Source organism: Ambystoma mexicanum, chromosome 3p (genome assembly GCF_040938575.1).
Source record: "Ambystoma mexicanum isolate Mex_15411 chromosome 3p, UKY_AmexF1_1, whole genome shotgun sequence".
NCBI lineage: Eukaryota > Metazoa > Chordata > Amphibia > Caudata > Ambystomatidae > Ambystoma > Ambystoma mexicanum.
The window spans coordinates 667,470,667-667,493,250 of record NC_090925.1 but is presented as its reverse complement, the minus strand read 5'-3'; the positions used below and the strand labels follow the sequence as shown (position 1 = coordinate 667,493,250).

At 51.8% G+C, this 22,584-nt stretch overlaps 1 protein-coding gene across 3 annotated transcripts in view; it reads right to left on the bottom strand.

Moving 5' to 3' along the window:
• Positions 1–22,584, bottom strand: part of LOC138579585 (pancreatic secretory trypsin inhibitor-like) — a 593,125-nt gene that overhangs the window by 53,672 nt on the left and 516,869 nt on the right. For all 3 annotated transcript variants that reach the window (XM_069649857.1, XM_069649856.1, XM_069649858.1), the window contains one exon: positions 19,862–19,971. In XM_069649857.1, coding sequence (XP_069505958.1) covers positions 19,862–19,971 — 110 coding nt within the window. The remainder of the gene's footprint in view (positions 1–19,861; positions 19,972–22,584) is intronic.

The following is a 22,584-nucleotide window of genomic DNA, read 5'->3' as shown; positions in this document are numbered from 1 at the left end:
TCATCCGGTGAGTGCACATGCATGTGTGTATTATCCATGTGCATGGTGTGTGTGTGAAGCATTCATGTTGGGTGCCTGTCAAGGGGGTGTGTGGCAGAGTTGATAGTGGCACCCATGTGCCTCATCCAGTATGTTCAGTGCAACACCATCTGCCCACAGCACTATCCCAACTGGCAACAGTGCACATATGGCCCTACACCATGGAAGTTGCCCTTGAATTGTCATTTTGTCACTACATTGTTGCTCATACTCCCCTGTCTATTCATCTGATGTCTTACATACCATTCCTATACTTTCCCCCAGCCAATCAAGTTTCATCTTCACATGCCTGACATGCAATGATACCACATGCTAATGCGTCCTCTGTATATAAATGCCAACCAACATGCTGTCATACTGTGGATGTTGCCTTGACATCCACCTCCTACCTGTGTGCTTTGGTACCGTCTGGTTTCGAGCCCCATTCCCTCACACTCCATGCTGCTCTTCATGGTCTATCTTCCCTGACTTCTACAGGTCAGACCATCGTGCCCTACTCACGACACCTGCTTGCTAACAGTCAAATGAGGGCACCCTGCCCTCCAATGCGACCCACCCTATTGCTGACAAGTGCATCTGAGCCTACTCAAAGCCAACTCTCACTGACATCTGCTCATACATGCCTTTGCCTGTCCCATAGACCCTTCACATGGTCCCTGTCCTCTCTCCTTGCTCCTCTTCCACCATCAATGGTGGGACCCGTTGGGGTGTACTCCTGGCCTCCTTCCAATCCTCAGAGGCCACAATTGATGTGCATGGTAATGGCAGCATCTCAGTCCAAGGCCCTTAGGCCAACCTCATTCTCCTTGAGAAATGCTACCCACATCTCATCAACTTCCTTTCCTCTCCTGCTGTCCCCCCTCCTCTCTCCTCATCAATCCTGCACTGCCTCCCTGCACCCTCCCATGATCCTTCTCCGCCTCCCACTCCAACTCCTACACATGCTGCACCTCTGATCTCTAGCACTCCCCGTAAGTCCTCCAAGGCTGTCAACCTCCTCCACAATTACACTCCTTTCACTGCGGCTGCATTAGGCATTCCTCCGATATCTGTCACTTACATGAGGTTATGCACCTTGACATCCTTGGTCTCATGGAAACATGTCTGACGGCCAGCTCTGTCTGCATCCTTCACACACTCCTACCTGATGTTCAGGAGACCCTCTCCTTGGCCCGCCACTACTGTGCAGGGGGGGTGTGCCCTTGGCTTCCCTGAGGGTATTCCTTCCACTGTCACTCCTACTTAGACCTACTCCACTCTGGAATGGCTTGTGTGACGTCTCTCTCTACCACACCTTGACATTCACAAACTGTGCATACTGTGTCTGGGAAAACTGGTCAAATGTACTACTTCCTTTCTGAGTGTCCTCACCTCTCCTCCTCACTCATGTCCCCAGACACAGAAATCCTCTTCCTTGGTGCTGTACGCATCCACCTGCATGCTTTTGACCCCCCCACGTGACCTTTCTGTGACCTCAGCAACTCCCTCTCACCCTCTAGACTCCCGTCTGTCCCTACTCATTCTGCAGGGCACACTCTTGATGCTCTGATCTCATCTGACTTTCCCCTCTCCGTCCATCTCTGCACTCCTCTCTCCTGGAGTGATCACATTCTCCTCTCCTCCCAGCTCACCCTCACCACCCCACAGGCAAAGCCACCCTCACCACTGTCACACACCTTCTTGGTATTCCAACCCATGAAGTGTGTGTCAGTCGAGGCTCATGCTGCCAAAATCTCCCCCCCATCCAGCTCCCCCTTAGGCTCACTCCCATCCTGACAGGGCCCACTCCATGCTCCACTCTATGTCAGGTACACTGGATGTCTTTGCCACGGTCATGACCACCTGTCTGAAGCCCCATGCCAATGCAGAGTCCTGGCATGACTCGGATCTTGTGAACCCAGACCACAGGTGCCGGGTGGCAGAGAGGGAATGTCCTGCATCATGCTCATCCTCTGGCAAACTGGCCTGCCACATGCTCCAAAGGCAATAGCGCCTCACCCTTTTCACCAAGATGAGATCCCCAATCCAAGGGCACATATCTGCGGCATGTGACAACTCTGCAGGACACATAGAAATCTGCAAGGACCTTGCCGAGCCAGATGCAGTGTGTACCTCCCCTGTCCCCTCCGAGCCCACAGCACTGCATGATTGTCTCTGTACCCCTATAGGCCACCCCCCCCAGCACTTGTCTGCGCCTAACACCATCTGCCCTTGACGTTAAGTCCTACTTACCTTGTACAGCACTTCCAGCCGCCACTTCCCCTTGCACTTCATTGTGCCACCCACCCCTGCACTTGCGTGACATGAATGACACCAGCACCAGTAAGATTGTTGACTGGCATCCCCTACTGCCCCACCACCCCTCAGTGCTCCGCTGTACCTTCATACATTTCTGGACCGGTGCTTCACGAATGCTATATGATTCCTTTACAGGTGATGGGGAGGTGGAATCTCATTGTTTACTGCATTTTGTTGATGTAGACAAGGCACTGTGCATCGTGGCCAATTTGGACTAGCAGATCCATGTACAACATGTTAACTTATTGATGTGATGATGCAATGTCAGGACCAGAGTGGTTGAAATCCAAAAAAGTTGCCCTCCTCTCCCTCTTCACTTGGTGGCTATGTCACATGCCATGTGTGTGATGGCATGTGCCTTTGACATGGCAATCACCGGCCAATGTGTGATGGCAGTGCTAGGCAGCATGGTGAGCAGGCGTTGCTCTCCAATCTGTACATTGTATGCCCTGAGCCTCCCCTACAGACCCAGTGATGGTGAATGCATAGGAGGTCTCCCAGTCATGTGGGACATGTGTCGTAGAACTACTGCCTCTGTTGTTCATCAGCCCTTGTTGCATGCCATGGTGCTAATGCCTGTTTCCATTTTTCTCTTTCATGTCTTTGCAGGGGACGAAGCACTTGTTGATGCTGGGGATGTGGTGGTTGAGCCGTCCCAGGAGGGCAACCCGGGCCGACCTTCCACAAGTGAGGGACGTGGTGTGTTTGTGGGTGAAAACCCACAAGTGCTGCAGGTCGTGCTGTCGAGGGGTGTCTCTGGGGGTTCCTCCCCCGAGCAGTATTCAGGTGTAGACTCGGAGGATGACACCTATGTGCAGTCGCAGGTGAGTGTTCTTGGGAGAGAATCTCCTCTGTCCGACCCACCTGCAGCCGGGCCATTGCCCTCAATGGGGATGTCAGTGTCGGCAGCTCAGCCTCCGGTGGTTACGGATGCAGGGCCACACCACACAATCTCTGATCCTGTTCCTGGGGCTGCAGATCAGAGAGGGAATGCAGTCCTGCAGCCTGAGGCCTTGCCGGCACAGCAAGGCGCAGTCCGCCTTGCCCCAGGCAGGTGTGGTGCCCGTCAACGTGGTGGCCGTATGCCACCTGGCAATACCGCTTGGGAGCAATCCATCTACGGTATGGCCAACCAACAGGCAGCATCATCCGAGATGATTGCACAGGCCATGGATAGGGTGGCCACTTCCATTGTCCCCCCAGAAAGGCTGATGGAGTGACTGGAGCAGGCTACAGAGTCCATCTGCCAGGCACACAGGGAGGATATGTTGGCGTCCAACAAGGACAGGCGGGCGGCACTGGCGACTCTGCGGGAATCACTTTCCATGGAGTCCCAGCGACACAGGGAAGGCCTGAGGGAAGAATTCCATCACCTCAGGTCGACCCTGTTAGAGCTTGAGGCTTCATCCCATAGAAGGACAGAGGAGCAGCTGGAGCGTCTGACACAGACGCTCTCGGCCGAGATGCAGGCAACTCGTGCGGAGGTCAGGTCATCCCGGAAGTTACTGCATGGGGACCTCCGCATGATTATAACCCAGAACCAGAACTACCAGACCCGCCTGCTTGCAGCCATGGAGGAGCAAACTCGTGCTTTGCGTGGGCTGCCTCCCATTGTCACACCATCTTCTGAGGCAGCTCCCCCACCTCCTGAGTCAGCTGCAGGGTCTGGCCAGAGCGATAGCGACTCATCTCCCACAACAGAGTAGCCGTGTGGGCCACGAGCCTATGGGGTGTTTTAGTTTCCCATGATCCACACAGGTGGATTGTGGCGTGCATCCTGTCCTCGGACCTCATAGGTGGCCCCCTCCCCCCCGCCGGCCCTTTCATGGCCATTTTTTCTCAATTTTCTTTTTTCTTTTCCAAGAGTGTTGCCTTGTGTGGGTACCTGGGCATACACTGTATTGTGGCTGGGCACATGCAGGCTTGTCCTGAGTTTGGTTTCGATGCTTGGGTAGCAGACATCCACACCCCTCCTGCTTCCGTTTCCATGGGCTTGCAAAGGGTGTGCCCAAGTGACAGCAAATTACACGGTGACATTGGACTCCCATGAGCTGTTGGCCAGTCCATAGTCAATACTGTGTAGACATTCATAGTGTACATTGTTGTTGCACCTAACTATGCATGATGGTTTGATATGTGCCTCTACTTACATATGTTGCTCATGTTTTGCAGGTATTTCACACAGTTCTTCACACGGGCATACTCTCTGGAGTCAGACTACATGTCGGTAGATGTTCACTGACACTTTTGCGTGGCGCCATCACTGTACATCTGGATGGTGAGGACATACCAGCAGAATCAGGTAATGAGACTACCATTGATTACATGCATTGTGTCTTGTTTGGGTGGGCTTCAGGGTGGGTTGGTGTGTAATTTGATTGAAATTACTCTTACACAGGTGTGTAGTAGTGGCTCCAGCGCGGTTAGCTGTTCAAGTGCGGCTATGTTCCATTTGGGGCACTGCTATTTGTGACACCGGTGTCATGTTGTGATGGCCAGTTTGTTTGCTCTCACATACCATGACATGGTGTCCTCAGTGGCGGGACTGTGAAGGGAATGGGTGACATGGCAATGTTGTCATGTAGTGAATCGCCTGTGGCAATGCATATTTGATTGATGGAGTTGTGTCTTTTCGTTGTGATGCATTGCTGGTGTATGTGTAGGTAGGGGTGCACACATAGTGACACTTCCATGTTAACAATCTCAGGCTGATGTGTATCTGACAGTTTATTGTCAAGTAATTTTGTGACATTGTCAGGTAGTGTCATCATTGATTGTCAGATGGTATGTGCCAGAGCAGTGTGCACTAGCCAGCACTGTGATTCCTAGGTGAAGAAGTTGGCCACCAGTTGCGTACGGGCTGCCACCCCCCGTGCCCTTTCCCCTCCCATGCGCAGCGGGCGTGCATGTGGTTGTGGATGTGGGGGCACCACCATTTCCACGGGCAGGCCCCGGCGTGTTGCAACGTTGTGCAGGACACATGCTGCCACTATGATCCTGCACACTATTCGGGGAGCATATAACAGCTGCCCGCCAGAACGGTCAAGGGAGCGAAAGCGTGACTTCAGCACTCCGAATGTGCGCTCCACTATGCCCCGTGTTGCAATGTGGGCTGTGTTGTACCTTACCTCGGGTGGCGTGGTGGGGTTCCGGATTGGGGTCATCATGTGGGGGCTGATAGGGTAGGCACTGTCCCCTGCGGAGGTGGTGATGGGTATCATTAGTGGTGTTGTGTCATGACCCAGTATCTGACATGCATGCATGTGCAGTGGCATTCATGCTCACCAAGCAGCCATGTATCTCCATGCTGGCCAGCCTCTAGGTCCCGGCATAGGGTAGACATTCTGTAGATGAAGCTGTCGTGGGTGGACCCGGGATAGTTGGCATATACTGATGTGATTATTCCCTTGGCATTGCATACAACTTGCACGTTGATGGAATGCCAGTGCTTGCGGTTTCTATAGATGTGCTCTGTTGCCCTGGGTGGACGTAGAGCCACATGTGTGCAGTCAATTGCACCAAGCACTTTGGGGAATTGAGCCACACCATAGAATTCCTGGATGCACGTCCGCCTTTCTGCATGAGTCCTGGGGAGATATATGTGCCTGCGGACTGATGGCCGTGCAGTGATGATGTTCAAGACCTGGTGTAGGCAGCGTGACTGCGTGGCCTGTGACACACCACCCACTATGGCACTTGTCCGCTGAAAGGATCCAGTGGCCAAGAAGTGCAGTACATTCAGGACCTTCTGCAGGGGGCTGAGTGCTTGGGAGCACAGGGTGGGTGATGTGAGGTCATCCTCCCACTCACTGACCAGGTCCAGTATGATGTGTGCTGGAAACCTGTACCTCCCATACACCTGGTCATCAGGCATCCCGAATAGGCTGGTTCTGGGTGTGAATATTCTGGCCCTGACTCTCCTCCTCCTCCTCCTTTGGTAGCCCACTGCCACTGCTGCTAGGAACGGTATGTTCATCCTGGCATCTGGCTTGTTTATTGATAAGTGCGCAAATTAATGCCTTGCGCGTGTTCTAGGCGAGCGTGTGACCCTCGCACCCCTGGAATCTAGTTCCCACTCCAATAGCGTATGGAAATTCCCACGCAGCAGGCATACAGGTGCGCTGACATACTTGCGTGTGTAAGTGCCCGCGCACCCCTGAAATACACGTACATAGGCCAATGGCGTGTACGCGCACTTTCGGCCAATTACACGCGATGAAATACACGTACATAGGCCAATCGCGTGTACGCGCACTTTTGGCCAATTACACGCGATGTAATACACGTACATAGGCCAATCGCGTGTACGCGCACTTTTGGCCAATTACACGCGATGACACTCTGACGTGCAGTATTTCCACGTGTGCTCCGTCATCACGTGCTGAGTGGGGAACGCCCGTGCGGATCACGTCAGACGCGCTTACGCGGTGAGGGACTCTGGTCCAATAGAATCGCGTATGCGTGCTGACGCACTTACGCGCTAAGGGCCTTTCCTCGGATTTCACGCTGACGTGCAGGAATTTCACGTGCCAAATCACTCCGTATCAAGCTGGCCACCCGAAAACACACGGAACACCACGCTCCTGCCCAGAAGGCCGAGTTACTGCCCCCCCAGTGCCCTGAGCAGCCTCCCACGTGCTATCTGCTGCTGCCTGCCTGCCTGCCTGCTGCCACCGTGCCCTGCCATTTGGTGCCTGCACATCAGCCATCTGCAGGGGTCCAGTTGCTGTGTCCACCCCTGCTGGAACTGAAGACTCCCAACTGGGATTACATCGCTCCACAGCCCAGCCCCAGGACCCAGTTGCCCACCCACACCTGCCTCTGGGGTTGCCATGTCGGGCACTTCCACATCTGGCACCAGTGGCAACCCCAGGCCAGAGGGGCAGAGGGGCACCAGCTTCACTGCCACCGAAGTTGGTGTCCTGGTGGAGCATGTCCTGGGGCAGTATGATGCCCCCTTTGGATCGTCCCGCGCCAGCAAGGAAGGACGGGAGAGGATCTGGGCCGACTGTGTGGTTGCCATCAACGCGGAGGGGGTGGCAACCCGCAACGTCCAGAAGATCAAGAAGCGCTGGGAGGACTTGAGGTCCAGGACCCTTGTGAAGGCCCGGCGCCTCGTGGAGGGGGGCCGGGGCCGCATGAGTTCCATCCAGAAGAGGGTCCTGGAACGCGTACGCCCAGCGCTCCACGCCCAGGTCCTTGAGAGGGAGGCCCGTCTGGAGTTGAGCGGTAAGTGTGCAAGCATTACTGTGTGAGACAGGGCATGTTGCGGTGTGCTGGTTCTATGATACTTGCCTGTATGTGTGCCATGGGCCATGTATGCATGTATGTGTGCAGGGACATCATGGTAATGCATGTGCGACCAGTGATGTGTGACCCACATGGTTGTTGCATGTGTTGAAATGCGGCATGGGGAGCCCTATGCAGATTTAGGACATGAGAGCATGCCAGTCTCTGTACCTGGACATGGATGGGGGTGAAGGATGGGTGCTGATGCCAGGTACATATATGGTAGCCATGTCTGTGTGCCTGACCTGCGTGTCTGTGACTTGTGCATGCCATGGATGCATGACACATGTGTGTGACAATGCACAGATTCAGTGACGCACCCAACTTACCCTTGTTTCGCCTGTGTTCGTAGTGTTTGGGGCCAGATGGATGTAACTGAGGTGAAGTGTGTGCATGTGATATGCATGAGCCATGATGCATGTGAGTTACATATCATTGAATGTTTCAAGAGTCAATTGGACATGCATGGAAATGTGCATGGCATGCACCATGCCTGTTACTGTGTGTGTTTTGCCTGGACTGACCCATGTGTTGTGGAGGGACATGATGGAAGTGTACTTTGACAGGGGTGCTCATCTGCTATTGCTTCCTGTCTAGGGGACCATTTTACAGTAGCCTGATGCTTGTGTCCTTTGTCTCCCTCTACGCAGCGGCTAGTGAAGAAGAGGGCGGAGACGGCGCTGTGGAGCAAGGCGGCGGGGATGCCCCCACGGCTGCAGCGGAAGGGGTGGGTGAGCCCCCACAGGGGCCTGCTACGGCGGAAGACGGTGAGGAGCCATCCAGGTTGGTGGTTTGCACAGAGGAGGAGGAGACCGACACTGGTGCACACATGGGGCCTGGTGGGAGCATCCCTGCTGGTGCAAGTGGTGCAGTCCAGGGCCAGGGGCAGGAGGCAGCACAGGTCACCGTGGAGGTGCCTGTGCATGTCGCTGTCCCTGACCCTGTGAGTGCACCACCATGCACCAGCAGGGATGCCCCGTCCCAGGCCCGTCCGCAGGTAGAGGGGATGTCCATGTCAACTGACTCCCCTCCACCTGCAGCCGTGGGAACCCCTGGCCGCGTGGAGCAGGTCCTGATTGGGGTCGCGATGCGCACGGCTGTGATTCGTGATGCCGTGCGTGCTTCCCGGGAGGAGCATGCACGTCATCACGAAGTGCACCGTGCCGACGTGGCCCAATTGGGATCGGCCATGTTCGGGGGGTTCCTGCATGTGTTGGCCAATCTGACGGCCCTCTCCTCCTCTGTGCAGGCTATCCACCGGTCGTTCTCCTTGCCGTCTTCCGGCCCAGATGCCACCATGGCCCCCTGTGGACCTGCCCCGACCAATGCAGCCAGCTCGGTGGGGATCCCATCCCTGCCACAGTTGGGAGTCGGAGGTCCAGCAGGGGTGGACAACACAGCAAGTGGACCCCAGCAGATGGAAGATGTGCCGGCATCATCGGGCAGGGCACGTGCACGACGGCGTCGGTGGTTACCATCAGCCTGGATGCCGTCGTGCTGGCAGAGGCAGTGGCGTCGGAGGCAGCAGCGGGCTCGACGTGGGAGGCATCATGGCTCAGGGCCATCAAGATCAGAGGGGCAGGCATCGGCTGGAGGGCAGGGCAAACCTGGCATGGCGGTGTGTTCCGTGTGGGAGGAGTTTGGCCAGCGGATAGGTGCGGAGCGGCAGCGGGCGGAAGAAGAGCGGCTCGCCATGGCCAGGGCGGAGATCTCCATGCGTCGGGCATTGAGGCGGGCTGAGTGCCTCGAGGAGGCTCGCAGGGATTTTGGTGAGCACATGGGGTTGTCCCTGCGAGACCTCGGGGCCAGGACAGAGTCCCGCCTCCAGGACATTGACATGGAGTTCGAGGATGCCCTGGCCAGCATCACCAAGTGAGCCGCAGGACTAGCCCGCTGCCTTTGTATATAGTTTTTTAGTTAGTTAGTGCTAGGTTTCCTTTATTTATTTTAATTATTTTGGACCGCTCGGACAATGGCCACTTTTTTGTACATATTTTTTTTATTAGTTAGTATTAGGTTTCATTTGTGGTGTTGGGCTCATGGACCCTGGAACATTCCTGTATATATTGTTATTTTTTGGGAGATACATTTTTTTATTTTCTTATTGTTTACACCATGACGTAATGGTTTTTCTTTGATTTCCTACTACATGGTTTTGCTTTGGACAAATTCTATTGATTTTTTAATCCTTTGTTTTTTGGTTTATCATTTTTGTTCTCGGACATGGACCTTTTATTTACTTTGCCACATAGTTGTATGTTTTATTGGTTTACTTAATTTTTGTTTTTAATACATTTTTATATTATCTTACACTTGTGTTATTTTCTCTTTGGTTTCTTACATGTCATGATATGGGTTTTGACATTCACTTGCACCCATTGTGTATGTGTGTGTGACGGACATGTGTTCTTTTGCATACTTGCCTTTGGGGTTGTGTCATGTGATTGCATTCACTATGTGGGTGCATGCAATCCTTGCCTGGGTGTTTGTGCTGGGTATGCTGGCCATTACTGCCATGATTGTGTATCGTCAGGACCTGGGGCCAGGGGGACATGGGTGGGGGCCTGGTGGAGGGTGTCCCTGGGGGGTGGGGGGTGGGGGTGGTGGGAGACATGGGTGGGGGCCTGGTGGAGGGTGTCCCTGGTGGGTGGGGGGTGGGGGTGGTGGGAGACATGGGTGGGGGCCTGGTGGAGGGTGTCCCTGGTGGATGGGGGGTGGGGGTGGTGGGAGACATGGGTTGGACATGGGTGGGGGCCTGCTGGCAGGTTCCCCACAGTGCTGGGGGTGGGGGTGGTGGGAGACATGGGTGGGGGCCTGGTGGAGGGTGTCCCTGGTGGATGGGGGGTGGGGGTGGTGGGAGACATGGGTGGGGGCCTGGTGGAGGGTGTCCCTGGTGGATGGGGGCTGGGGGTGGTGGGAGACATGGGTGGGGGCCTGGTGGAGGGTGTCCCTGGTGGATGGGGGGTGGGGGTGGTGGGAGACATGGGTGGGGGCCTGGTGGAGGGTGTCCCTGGTGGATGGGGGCTGGGGGTGGTGGGAGACATGGGTGGGGGCCTGGTGGAGGGTGTCCCTGGTGGATGGGGGGTGGGGGTGGTGGGAGACATGGGTGGGGGCCTGGTGGAGGGTGTCCCTGGGGGGTGGGGGGTGGGGGTGGTGGGAGACATGGGTGGGGGCCTGGTGGAGGGTGTCCCTGGTGGATGGGGGGTGGGGGTGGTGGGAGACATGGGTTGGACATGGGTGGGGGCCTGCTGGCAGGTTCCCCACAGTGCTGGGGGTGGGGGTGGTGGGAGACATGGGTGGGGGCCTGGTGGAGGGTGTCCCTGGTGGATGGGGGGTGGGGGTGGTGGGAGACATGGGTGGGGGCCTGGTGGAGGGTGTCCCTGGTGGATGGGGGGTGGGGGTGGTGGGAGACATGGGTGGGGGCCTGGTGGAGGGTGTCCCTGGTGGATGGGGGGTGGGGGTGGTGGGAGACATGGGTGGGGGCCTGGTGGAGGGTGTCCCTGGTGGATGGGGGGTGGGGGTGGTGGGAGACATGGGTGGGGGCCTGGTGGAGGGTGTCCCTGGGGGGTGGGGGATGGGGGTGGTGGGAGACATGGGTGGGGGCCTGGTGGAGGGTGTCCCTGGTGGATGGGGGGTGGGGGTGGTGGGAGACATGGGTGGGGGCCTGGTGGAGGGTGTCCCTGGTGGATGGGGGCTGGGGGTGGTGGGAGACATGGGTGGGGGCCTGGTGGAGGGTGTCCCTGGTGGATGGGGGTGGGGGTGGTGGGAGACATGGGTGGGGGCCTGGTGGAGGGTGTCCCTGGGGGGTGGGGGGTGGGGGTGGTGGGAGACATGGGTGGGGGCCTGGTGGAGGGTGTCCCTGGTGGATGGGGGGTGGGGGTGGTGGGAGGCATGGGTTGGACATGGGTGGGGGCCTGCTGGCAGGTTCCCCACAGTGCTGGGGGTGGGGGTGGTGGGAGACATGGGTGGGGGCCTGGTGGAGGGTGTCCCTGGTGGATGGGGGGTGGGGGTGGTGGGAGACATGGGTGGGGGCCTGGTGGAGGGTGTCCCTGGTGGATGGGGGGTGGGGGTGGTGGGAGACATGGGTGGGGGCCTGGTGGAGGGTGTCCCTGGGGGGTGGGGGCTGGGGGGGGTGGGAGACATGGGTGGGGGCCTGGTGGAGGGTGTCCCTGGTGGATGGGGGGTGGGGGTGGTGGGAGACATGGGTTGGACATGGGTGGGGGCCTGATGGCAGGTTCCCCACAGTGCTGGGGGTGGGGGTGGTGGGAGACATGGGTGGGGGCCTGGTGGAGGGTGTCCCTGGTGGATGGGGGGTGGGGGTGGTGGGAGACATGGGTGGGGGCCTGGTGGAGGGTGTCCCTGGGGGGTGGGGGGTGGGGGTGGTGGGAGACATGGGTGGGGGCCTGGTGGAGGGTGTCCCTGGGGGGTGGGGGGTGGGGGTGGTGGGAGACATGGGTGGGGGCCTGGTGGAGGGTGTCCCTGGTGGATGGGGGGTGGGGGTGGTGGGAGACATGGGTTGGACATGGGTGGGGGCCTGCTGGCAGGTTCCCCACAGTGCTGGGGGTGGGGGTGGTGGGAGACATGGGTGGGGGCCTGGTGGAGGGTGTCCCTGGTGGATGGGGGGTGGGGGTGGTGGGAGACATGAGCAGGTGTGCAGGGTAGTTCCCTGTGGTGTGTGCTGCCTGCAGGGGCCGTGGAGGGTGTACAGGTAATGCCTGGGAGCACACAGCCAATTCGCGTGTGGAACTTCCCACGCACCCCTGAAATCCACGTACCCGGCCATATCGCGTGTGGAACTTCCCGCGCACCCCTGAAATCCACGTACCCGGCCATATCGCGTGTGCAACTTCCCGCGCACCCCTGCAATCCACGTACCCTGACTAATCGCGTGTGGAACTTCCCGCGCACCCCTGAAATCCACGTACCCTGCCATATCGCGTGCGGAACTTCCCGCGCACCCCTGAAATCCACGTAGCCGGCCATATCGCGTGTGGAACTTCCCGCGCACCCCTGAAATCCACGTAGCCGGCCATATCGCGTGTGGAACTTCCCGCGCACACCTGAAATCCACGTACCTGGCCATATCGCGTGTGGAACTTCCCGCGCACCCCTGAAATCCACGTACCCGGCCATATCGCGTGTGCAACTTCCCGCGCACCCCTGCAATCCACGTACCCTGACTAATCGCGTGTGGAACTTCCCGCGCACCCCTGAAATCCACGTAGCCGGCCATATCGCGTGTGGAACTTCCCGCGCACCCCTGAAATCCACGCAGCCGGCCATATCGCGTGTGGAACTTCCCGCGCACCCCTGAAATCCACGTAGCCGGCCATATCGCGTGTGGAACTTCCCGCGCACCCCTGAAATCCACGTAGCCGGCCATATCGCGTGTGGAACTTCCCGCGCACCCCTGAAATCCACGTACCCGGCCATATCGCGTGTGGGACTTCCCGCGCACCCCTGCAATCCACGTACCCTGACTAATCGCGTGTGGAACTTCCCGCGCACCCCTGAAATCCACGTACACGGACATATCGCGTGTGGGACTTCCCGCGCACCCCTGCAATCCACGTACCCTGACTAATCGCGTGTGGAACTTCCCGCGCACCCCTGAAATCCACGTACCCGGACATATCGCGTGTGCAACTTCCCGCGCACCCCGGTATACACGCACACGTTTATTTTTTCTCTCAGCGCGTGTCTGTGTTTGTGGGTACCCCTTTGTACGTCATTTGTCCTGGAGGGCCACAGTATTGGACATTGATCATGTCTGTATATAGGTGCTATTTGTTGGCGCACCTTTTAGCGCACATTTCTTGCAGGCGCAGAGACGCTACCGCCTGCTTTCTTGTGGCGGTCGTGTTTGTGCCTGTTTGTGCCTGTGCGCTGCTTTGAGCGTGCGCTTTTTTGCCCTATTCTATTCCATGAATACGTGTTGTATGCGAGCGTGTGGGCGTTCCGCGCACTTGCCTCCTAAACTTTCCCCGTGCCGCCCACATTCTTCCCCATTCCGAGTGTTGTGCCCCATTTTATTCCCCATTCCGAGTGTCCCGCCCTGTGTTCCGCCTACTTTAGAGCTGTGCGCTGCGCTCGGAGTGATAGCGCAGTGGCCGTGGCGCACGACGTTGGTTGACCTGTGCGCCGGCCTGCGCCGCGCGCTTTTTCAGCGCACGTCCTCTGCTTTTCTTGCGCACGGACTTCCATGAATCGACGTGCGCTGGTTTCCCTGCGCTTTTCGCTAATTTTCGGCGCAGCGCACGTATTGGCCCCTCTGCGCCGGGATTTTCGGCGCACATTTATTCCATGAATCGGCCTGACAATTACAAAAGCAAGGAATAACTTAAATTTGACATAACAGATAAATACGTACACATGCACAATTGTTAAAAATAATGAATGAATTAAAACTAACATTGTCCTGCCACTTGCAGCATGCCAGTGGCCAGGGCCAGGGCATGAAGGTGCAGGTGCTTCAATCACAGTGGAATGGCAAGGTGCCACCTAGTGGTGAAATGATAAACAGTCTCTCACAAGGTTGTACAGGGCCGATATAGATTGGGGCCAAAGATCTGTGGGCAATGTGGCTGATTAGGCCAATTAAATAACGTGATAATCCTGCTCACGGGTAGTGTATAAATTGGCACAGCCATAGTCGACACAACTTCTTACAGTGGCAATACTGGTATTATCAGGCACAGCCAGCATGACATTTTTTTTATTATACTGGCGGAATTATGTAATGTATTGAGAGCAATGGCATCATTAAAATGTGTTATGTTATGGGAAATACTCAAATGTGCTGTTGATGACTAGGCAGCTATAGGATGTTTTCATGTTCCACTCTACAAAACCGATTGTAAAGAAAATGCAATGACTTTGTGGTACCTGATTCATTTTTTAAAAGCGTGCTGTAAATTCGACACCAGTTTAACCCGATGTTTTCAAAAGCGTGATTTTCAAGGAGAACCCCTCAGCTCTCCCCTTGGTACTCACTCATGCTCATTTGTCTTAAATATTTACACCCCTCTAATAAAAAATGTAAAAATGTAAAATAATAATAATCATCTCAAGCCGCCAGTAAGATAAACAAGCAATTGATAAATGTAATGTTAAATAGGGATCATGAAAAAGCAATGGAGTAACCAACTTGTGAGAGAGATAAAACCCCTCTGAAGCAGTCTATTTTAAAGCTCATCTGTTGTAGGATCATGGAGCATTTTCCAAGGAGATGATACTCAAATAAGACTCCCCTCAGAAGGTTCGCATCAAAGGGAAGGTGCTACCTTTCCCACAGGATGAAGGAGTGAAGTGCCCAGCATTGGCCCACAGGTGTTACACCTACTGTGACAGGGAAAATCAAGTAGCAGCTGTCTAGAACTCGATACCCACGAGATCATGAGCCAGCAGCCACACGTCGGTCAGATATGACACACATGTGTATGGGCTTCGCTGGCGAGAAGAGACGTCAATGCAATGAGAGATGTAGTGAGTCATGTTCGACAGTTTACAGGCCGATCCTCAGTGCCTCCGCCTCACAGATGTGAAGACAAAAATGACTATGTTTACATGATGACTGATCTTGTAGGGGTTTGCACAAAAAGATCAGAAAAAAACAAATGCACAATTAGTGTGCATTTGACCTGGTTTAAAATACTGAATCCCAAAATACCAAACAGGGGGAGCGGGAGTTGCTGGGGTGTTTCCTGCCCCCCTATTTCCGTATTATGGGATTCGGTGGTCGCATACATTACATGCATGGTGGGGGATCAAAACAACATCTAGTTACAAAATGCAAACAATTGGTGTTCACAATTTTGTAATTCAATCTTATGGTACCTGATTTTTTAACGTTAATCCTCTTGAAGCTCCTGCTGAGAGTGAAGTCGACCCATTGGTGTTTGACCATGAGATAAAATGTGTTATTGATAATGGAGCAAACTGAATATCAAGTGTGTCTCAGGGTTCAACAATATGACTCAACCCACGCCGGCTTATGCCGTCAGAACCACAAGTATTTCAATGGGGTGTGAAGGGTCCCATGATGAATCATGGAAAATTGTTCTTCCAGGTGAGATACCAGGAAGCAGTTTGCTAGGATGCACAATTGCCATAGCATTTAACATTTCAGCCATGATGTTTGCCATGCAATACACTCATCCAATGGTAAAATGTTTTCCTTTTCTGTTCTGAGTTGTGACACGCCACAACAGAGATCCTGTGACACTGCACATAGATCAATCGGTTACCCCGATGGCAGAACATCCTTGGAGAATACCAGTTCAGCTTCAACCACAAATTGAAAAGGAAATTAACTGTTTGCTTATGCATAACGTCATTGAGCCGGCGTCTGATCCTACCCTGTGTGTCTCACACATTGTAGCTCTACGGAAAACAGGGGCAATTGTGGGCATAGGCATACGTGTCGAAATGAGGCAGGTGAACAAAGCAATCAGAAGAGAGAGGCACTTGGTTATGCAACTGGATGACATGATAAGTATGCAAGTCCTTTCAAAACTCAATTTAAAGAAGGGATACCATCAGATTGAACTGGACATACAGACAAGATACATCATCATATTTGGTGCTAACATATGTCTATTTGGTTATAAGTGCTTAAGTTTCGGCATATCATCAGCAGCCGAGATATTCCAATAAAGCATCCGCCGAGTGATTTGTCATGTTCAGAAATGCTTTAACTGCAGCAACCGCATCTTGATATTTGGTTCCACGATCAGGCACTGGTGCAAGTGTGTACTGCACTGATGGAGGCAAGTCTTTCCCTCAACCTTGACAAATGTGCCTTTCACAAATCTCACCTCAGATTCTTCAGGCACATCTTCTCTCAAAAGGGAATGAGCCACGATCCCAGAAAAGTCAAAGCCATCTCTGAAGTCTCGCCTCCTGAAGGTGTCAGTGAAGTTCAACCAATTTTAGGGATAACCAGCTAAGCTACGGCAGCAGATATATCATCTATTTCACTACTACAAGCACGCTACTGATAGAGCTCACCAAGAAAGGCTCGGCTGTTTAGTGGTCTCAATCATGCCAGGATGGTTTTTATCAAATAAAGGGAGATATTGCAACTGCTGAATTTATGGTGTACTTTGAACCCTAACTATGTACTGTGGATGCCAGCTCGGTGGAGCTGGGTGCAATACTAGCTACATATCAGCCTGGGAGAGAATCTCTAGGGGCAATTATAGCATATGCTGGTAAAGCCTTCTTGATGAGGAAAGATGATACTCCCAAACCGAGAAACAGCGACTGGCTGTACTGTGAGCCTGTGAACATTTCCACATGCTCTTGCTTGGCAAACCGTTCACAGTAGTTACAGATCAGCAGGCACTGGTTACTATGTATGAAAAACCCAGATGCAAGATGCCACCGAATATAGAGAGATGGGGCCTGAGACTGCAAGGGTTGATGCAATCATGCTGACCTCATGTCACAGCATCCACTTCCTGATCTGTCATTTGATGTCTTTATGACAGACAGATAGGTCAACTTCATCACTAAAACTCTCCCATCTGACCCAATAATGTCAGTTTGCAATAGGAGTATACTCCGCGCATTGACAGGCTGCAGAAGGTACAAAAGCTGAAAATGTCCCAGCAATGTGGGTCAGTATTTCCATGAGCACTGCCAGAAAGAGGTGTTGTCAATGATGGATCTGCATACCTTAAACCAGTTGAAGGATGAACTTTCTGTGTCAACAGTAGGCCTCATCATGAGACTCAATAGGCCGATTGTATGCTCTGAACTTCTACAGCAGAGTGTTGACTTAGTGCATGAAAGCCATCGAAGGAATGTAGCTCGAAATGACAAATTAGGGACACAATGTGGTTTCCCGGCAATGAAGCACCTGTTTAACACACCCTCAAATCTTGTCATATGTGTCAGACCATGATGAGGATGGATGATCCAGAACCTCCATGAATGTCAGAACTGCTAGATGCTGTCTAGAGGCATGTTGCAGTTGACTTCCTTGGACCTTTCAGAGAAGGAAAACACTGGCTAGTAATCATGAATGAATTCTCTTGGTTCCCCATTCTACAGATTGTTTCCTCCATCAGCCACCAATATGATAATTCCATAACTAAACAAAATATTCTCAGCATGGGGAATTCCAGAGGTGCAACGGCATGGTCAAGAGATTCACGGGCAGACTCAAGAAGGTAATACAGCAAAACAAATGCAATTCATGTTGCTAAATCAGGCCGTGTGCAAAATGCGGCGAGATTATAGAAATATGCAACATGGGACCACAAGAAAACGTGTCTTCTACATCTTCCTGAGCCAGTGTTCACCCCAGATCAAGAAGTGGTTCTGAGGGATAATACATGAAAACAAGTTGTGAAGAGTTATGCTGATTGACAGAGAAATGCTGTTACTCTTCAATATAGTTTGAAGACTGGGTAATCGTCTGTTGCAGACACAAGAGGAAGTCGGACTCCTAATTTGACCTGACATCCCTCACAGTCTTGCATGTAAAGGATTGATGGTGATAACATGGTCACCTGATCGAGTGATAACCCTGAAACATAGCTAATTTCAAAAGGCACATTTAGAGAGAAGAAAAAGGTGACAAAGAGCATCTTGAGGAGGTAGTTGTCAGTGGTCCGAACATTCAACAGGAAGGAAAACTTATGGTCGCACCCTCCAGACCGGTAAGGTGCATTCGAAGGCCAGTGCACCTTATTGAAGTCATTTGAGACTGCTTGGTACTGAAAGGATCTGGAACTATGTTTGTTCTGCCGGGTTAGATGCTGTGTCACAGGCACAAAGAGGTTAAGCCTTTGTAGCACATTGCACTGGAGACACATCATGCGCACAGTCACCCACCTGTGAGCGCTGTTAGCTTTGTGCATTCACACTAGGCTTTTCGCGTGCAGGGACAGCATTCTGGACGAAAACTGAATAAAGAACAATCACACATATGCTAGCCTCCTTGTGATTATTTCTCCAGGTAGCATAGTGCCGTGCTACACACCCGCATACTACAAACACGTTGACCTGATCAGAGCTTTAACCACACAATCTATCATCTGTTAAAGTATGCCAGAAGTGCCTAGAAACACGCAAATAAGAGTTTGCTCTATTATAATAATGATTATCAGAAGCACATAGAGAGGGCAAACTTCACTAAAAAGCTGGTCACTATGAGCTTATCCCAAGGAAGTGAAGAGAGCTGTGAGCCCAGTTGATGCTATTTGTGTTGAAGGAAACATGCTTCAAGAGCTTCCAGAAGGTAAGGATGTCATGGAGGCTGCAGATATGAGTGCGGAGGTGGTTACAGAACTGGGAGGGGAGAAGAATATAGACAGGAACCTCGAGGGTATGTTCGGTAGAAGCATTGGTTGTCAATGGAGAAGCACAGATTCCTGCCTGGGGAAGTACTTCTGGAATGTGGTTGCAAAGTCAGAGAAACAGTAAGAGGAAGCTTGAGGGAGGTAAGGTCTATCAGTGGTTGATAGGGGAGCAAAGGGGCATGGCTGAACATAATTTGAGAGAGCTTTCCAAATGTGTCAACATAAGAGTGATGAATCAAGTTTAAAGGCAGATGTTCCATAACCGATCGCTGTGTGGTGCAGGCCTCGACTCCTGATTTTCTTTAGCTAGTTGAAAACAAATACACAATTTGCACAGATATTCAGGCACTGTGCAGCATAAAATAAAATTGTAAACCCAAATTAAAACCTAGTTTAAAAGTTAAACGACAGGCACCGGGCCACTGCTTCCCATTCATGCAGTTGGGACTGAACCATCACACACATAGCTATTGCTGTACATTGGCAATTCATATTCTCTTGGGATTTGTCTGGAAACGCTGTATGTACACACAAAGTCCCCTGTAAATGAAGTAGGGCCTGCTACACACTTCTATCCCGAGAAACCAGCCCAGCCCTACTAGGGCATCGCAGCAGAAGCAAAGCGACACTTTGACAGAGCTGCTGCAGCTAAGGTTGCCAAGGCAGGGAAACACAGTATGATCATGAGCGACCAGGGGAGGGTAGCACAGCTAGAAAATATTGATTTCTTATGAAGTGATTATTGTTGGGATGGAAGTTAGGGAAGCTGTCAGGTGCTTTAACTGGTCCGAGCAGAGAAATGGCGGGAGAAAATAAATACACTATGGAGTTGGTCAATATTGTCCCATTCAGAATAACACCAAGCCATCAACATCACCTACTTCATCGGATGCTGGAACCTCTACTCAACCCTAATTGTTACTCACCGATTGATCCGACACAGTTCGCATTCACTGGCATATGTCCTACCGTCTGTGCCACAGACAGGGTCGAAAATCTTGGGACATCCAAAGTGGGAATACTGCTGACAGAGAGGCTGAAAATCACACAGCGATTTAGAAGGTATACAAGACCGTAAACACAAACAATATGATGAACATTGGTTTCCTAACAAAGCATCACAGATACTCCTTTTGTCTTTGAGCACAGCGGTAATTTTAAGCTCAGAATTGTGCATATACCAACCCATCCATTGAGATCCAGCATGATCTCAGGGCAGCACTATTCATTTTTCTTTGCGCTGTTTTATTTCATATTTATTTATTTCTTTAATGTTGTTTTCTGTCAGCACTTTACTGTTTTGCAAAGCTTTCAGAACATTGCACACATTGCCACTCATATTCACATATGTGCAAACTGTAAACACTCTGCACAGATAAAAACAAACACGGCCACTTCCGAATGATCATGCAAGCTTTGTCGTGGTTGCGTCAAGGGGCACAAAGTTATAGGGGGGGTCCCAAAACATTTGAAATCCTGATAGACGTAATGGAGGAAAACATTTTGCTCATGCCTACAGCCCCAAACCTCTGGATGGATTTGCACCAAACTTACGGGAGGAGTGCCGGGAGGAGTGGCGGCTTCTTCCATTCAGTCGTTTTTTTTTTTTTTTTTTTTAAATGGCCAAACAGTAGGTATAAAAAAAAATGAGTATAACTTAACCATAACTTCCCTTTAACAACATTTGTTCACTGAATTTTATAGGTTTGGCACTGGTCGCCGCCCTATAGTTAAGGTGAGTATTGAGTTCCATAGGAAATCAAAATAAATTGCTAATAACTTTTGACTTGTACAACCGATTTGGCTGAAATTTTGCAAACAATTTTGTACACCCTCTGCACCCTCCCACATCCTTCTCAACCCTCAAGATGTGTTAAAAAATATAAAAGTTAATAAGAAAAAAGGACTTTCAGCCGACTCTGCATTCATTTTTGCCATCGGCAACACATTTCTAAACGATGGATGGATTTGGACCAGGTCTGAAACAATTTGAGCACAAAGCGTTGACTCGCAATCCTTTTCTGGTTTGGGGTTATTCTGTCCAGCAGTTTATTTCACATTTGGCGGGTACAGGGGTGCCCCCTTCTCCCAAAATTATAGCTATATCCCCATGATGCATTGTGGCATGAGACTTTTCAGAAATTCAAAAGCCACCATCTTTTTTTTCCTCAATACAAGATATAACCCAGGGTAGACCCTCAGTTGTCATCAAAAGAAAAAACAGAAAAATGCCATTTGCATTTCACAGATGAAACTGCGACAGAGAAACACGTTTTGGAGGGGTGCGAGAGCACAGAGGAGGTTGGGAGGCCATGAGAGAGTGAGGGAGCAGACACAGTGCTAGGGAGGGCAAACAGCATTTTTTCCCACAATTATTTCCAATAAGGCAGGTATAATGACTACAAATAAACAAGGGTATAACCAAGGTTATCTCTAGTTCATTACAATGTAACTGCAGTTATAGAAAAAAGTTACATACAGAAAAAAATGCATACATTTTTATAGCTACAGTGAGGTTGGTGGTGAATAATCACTGGCCATGGACAAAACCATGGCCAGGCTCTTGGTAGCCTGTTAGTGTTAAACATAATAGAGAGTGGGCACAGCCTTGGCTAGTGAGCAGGGAGTGATTTCAAAAGCTACTGTGGGCTAGATCAAATCCTTTGCCCACTGACCATGGTCGAATGTCATGTCCATTGGAGATGAAATATAAGCAGTGGGCACCTCCAAAGGCCATGGTGAGTGGACCCCAAAAATATACACTGGCCATGACAAAAGGTCATGGCCAGTGATGCTGACAATATACAGTAGGAACGGGAAAATATATGCAGGCATGAAAAATAAAACGATGATATAACAAAACCCTTGAAATTAAAGAAAAACATGTAGGTGAAGTGCAGTTAAGGTGAATAAACATAACACAACAACACCCTTAGGACGTGTCTTAAACACCTCCCTTTTCAATGCAAACACCACCTTCTATGTACACATTGACAATTATTTCTTATGTAATCTGCCTGCTTTTTGCTGCTGTTAAAAGCTTGCAGCCCACAAAGGAAATCATTTGGTTGACTTAAACATGAAAATCTCAAACTGTCATAAAGCCAAGCTGTTTTTGAAGACAGGGGAGAGCGTGAAAGGGAGGTGGAAAAGTAATTTCCTGTTCCCTGAAAACACAATGCTATGGAATGCACAGGGACGTCATGTCTATCTCTCACTAAAAACAGTGGGAACGCATCACTGCTCTCCCACGATGGAGCTCCTTTTGAATAAATGCATACTTTGACAGGAGGAGACTGCTTATCTGTGCAAACAGGTACCCTCTGCGCAATTTCCCACAAGCGTAAAGAGATGGCAGACACATCATCAACACCTCTCTTTTCCACTCCACAGTGTAAAATGAGTAAATACCATCTGCCATGTACGTTTGGCAAGCAGCATTTACACATATTTCCTATGTAATCTGCTGGTTTTTTGCTTCTGTAAATGAAAATCATGCATGAAAATCACAGGTTAGCGTAAAACCAAAGGGTTTTAGAAGTCGGCGGGGGGGGGGGCGTGAAAGGGAGTGTGAACTTAACTGTGGTTCCACCCCCGCCCTCCACCTTCCCCACTAATGGAATTCCCCAATAGGTTGTAAGAAAAGCAA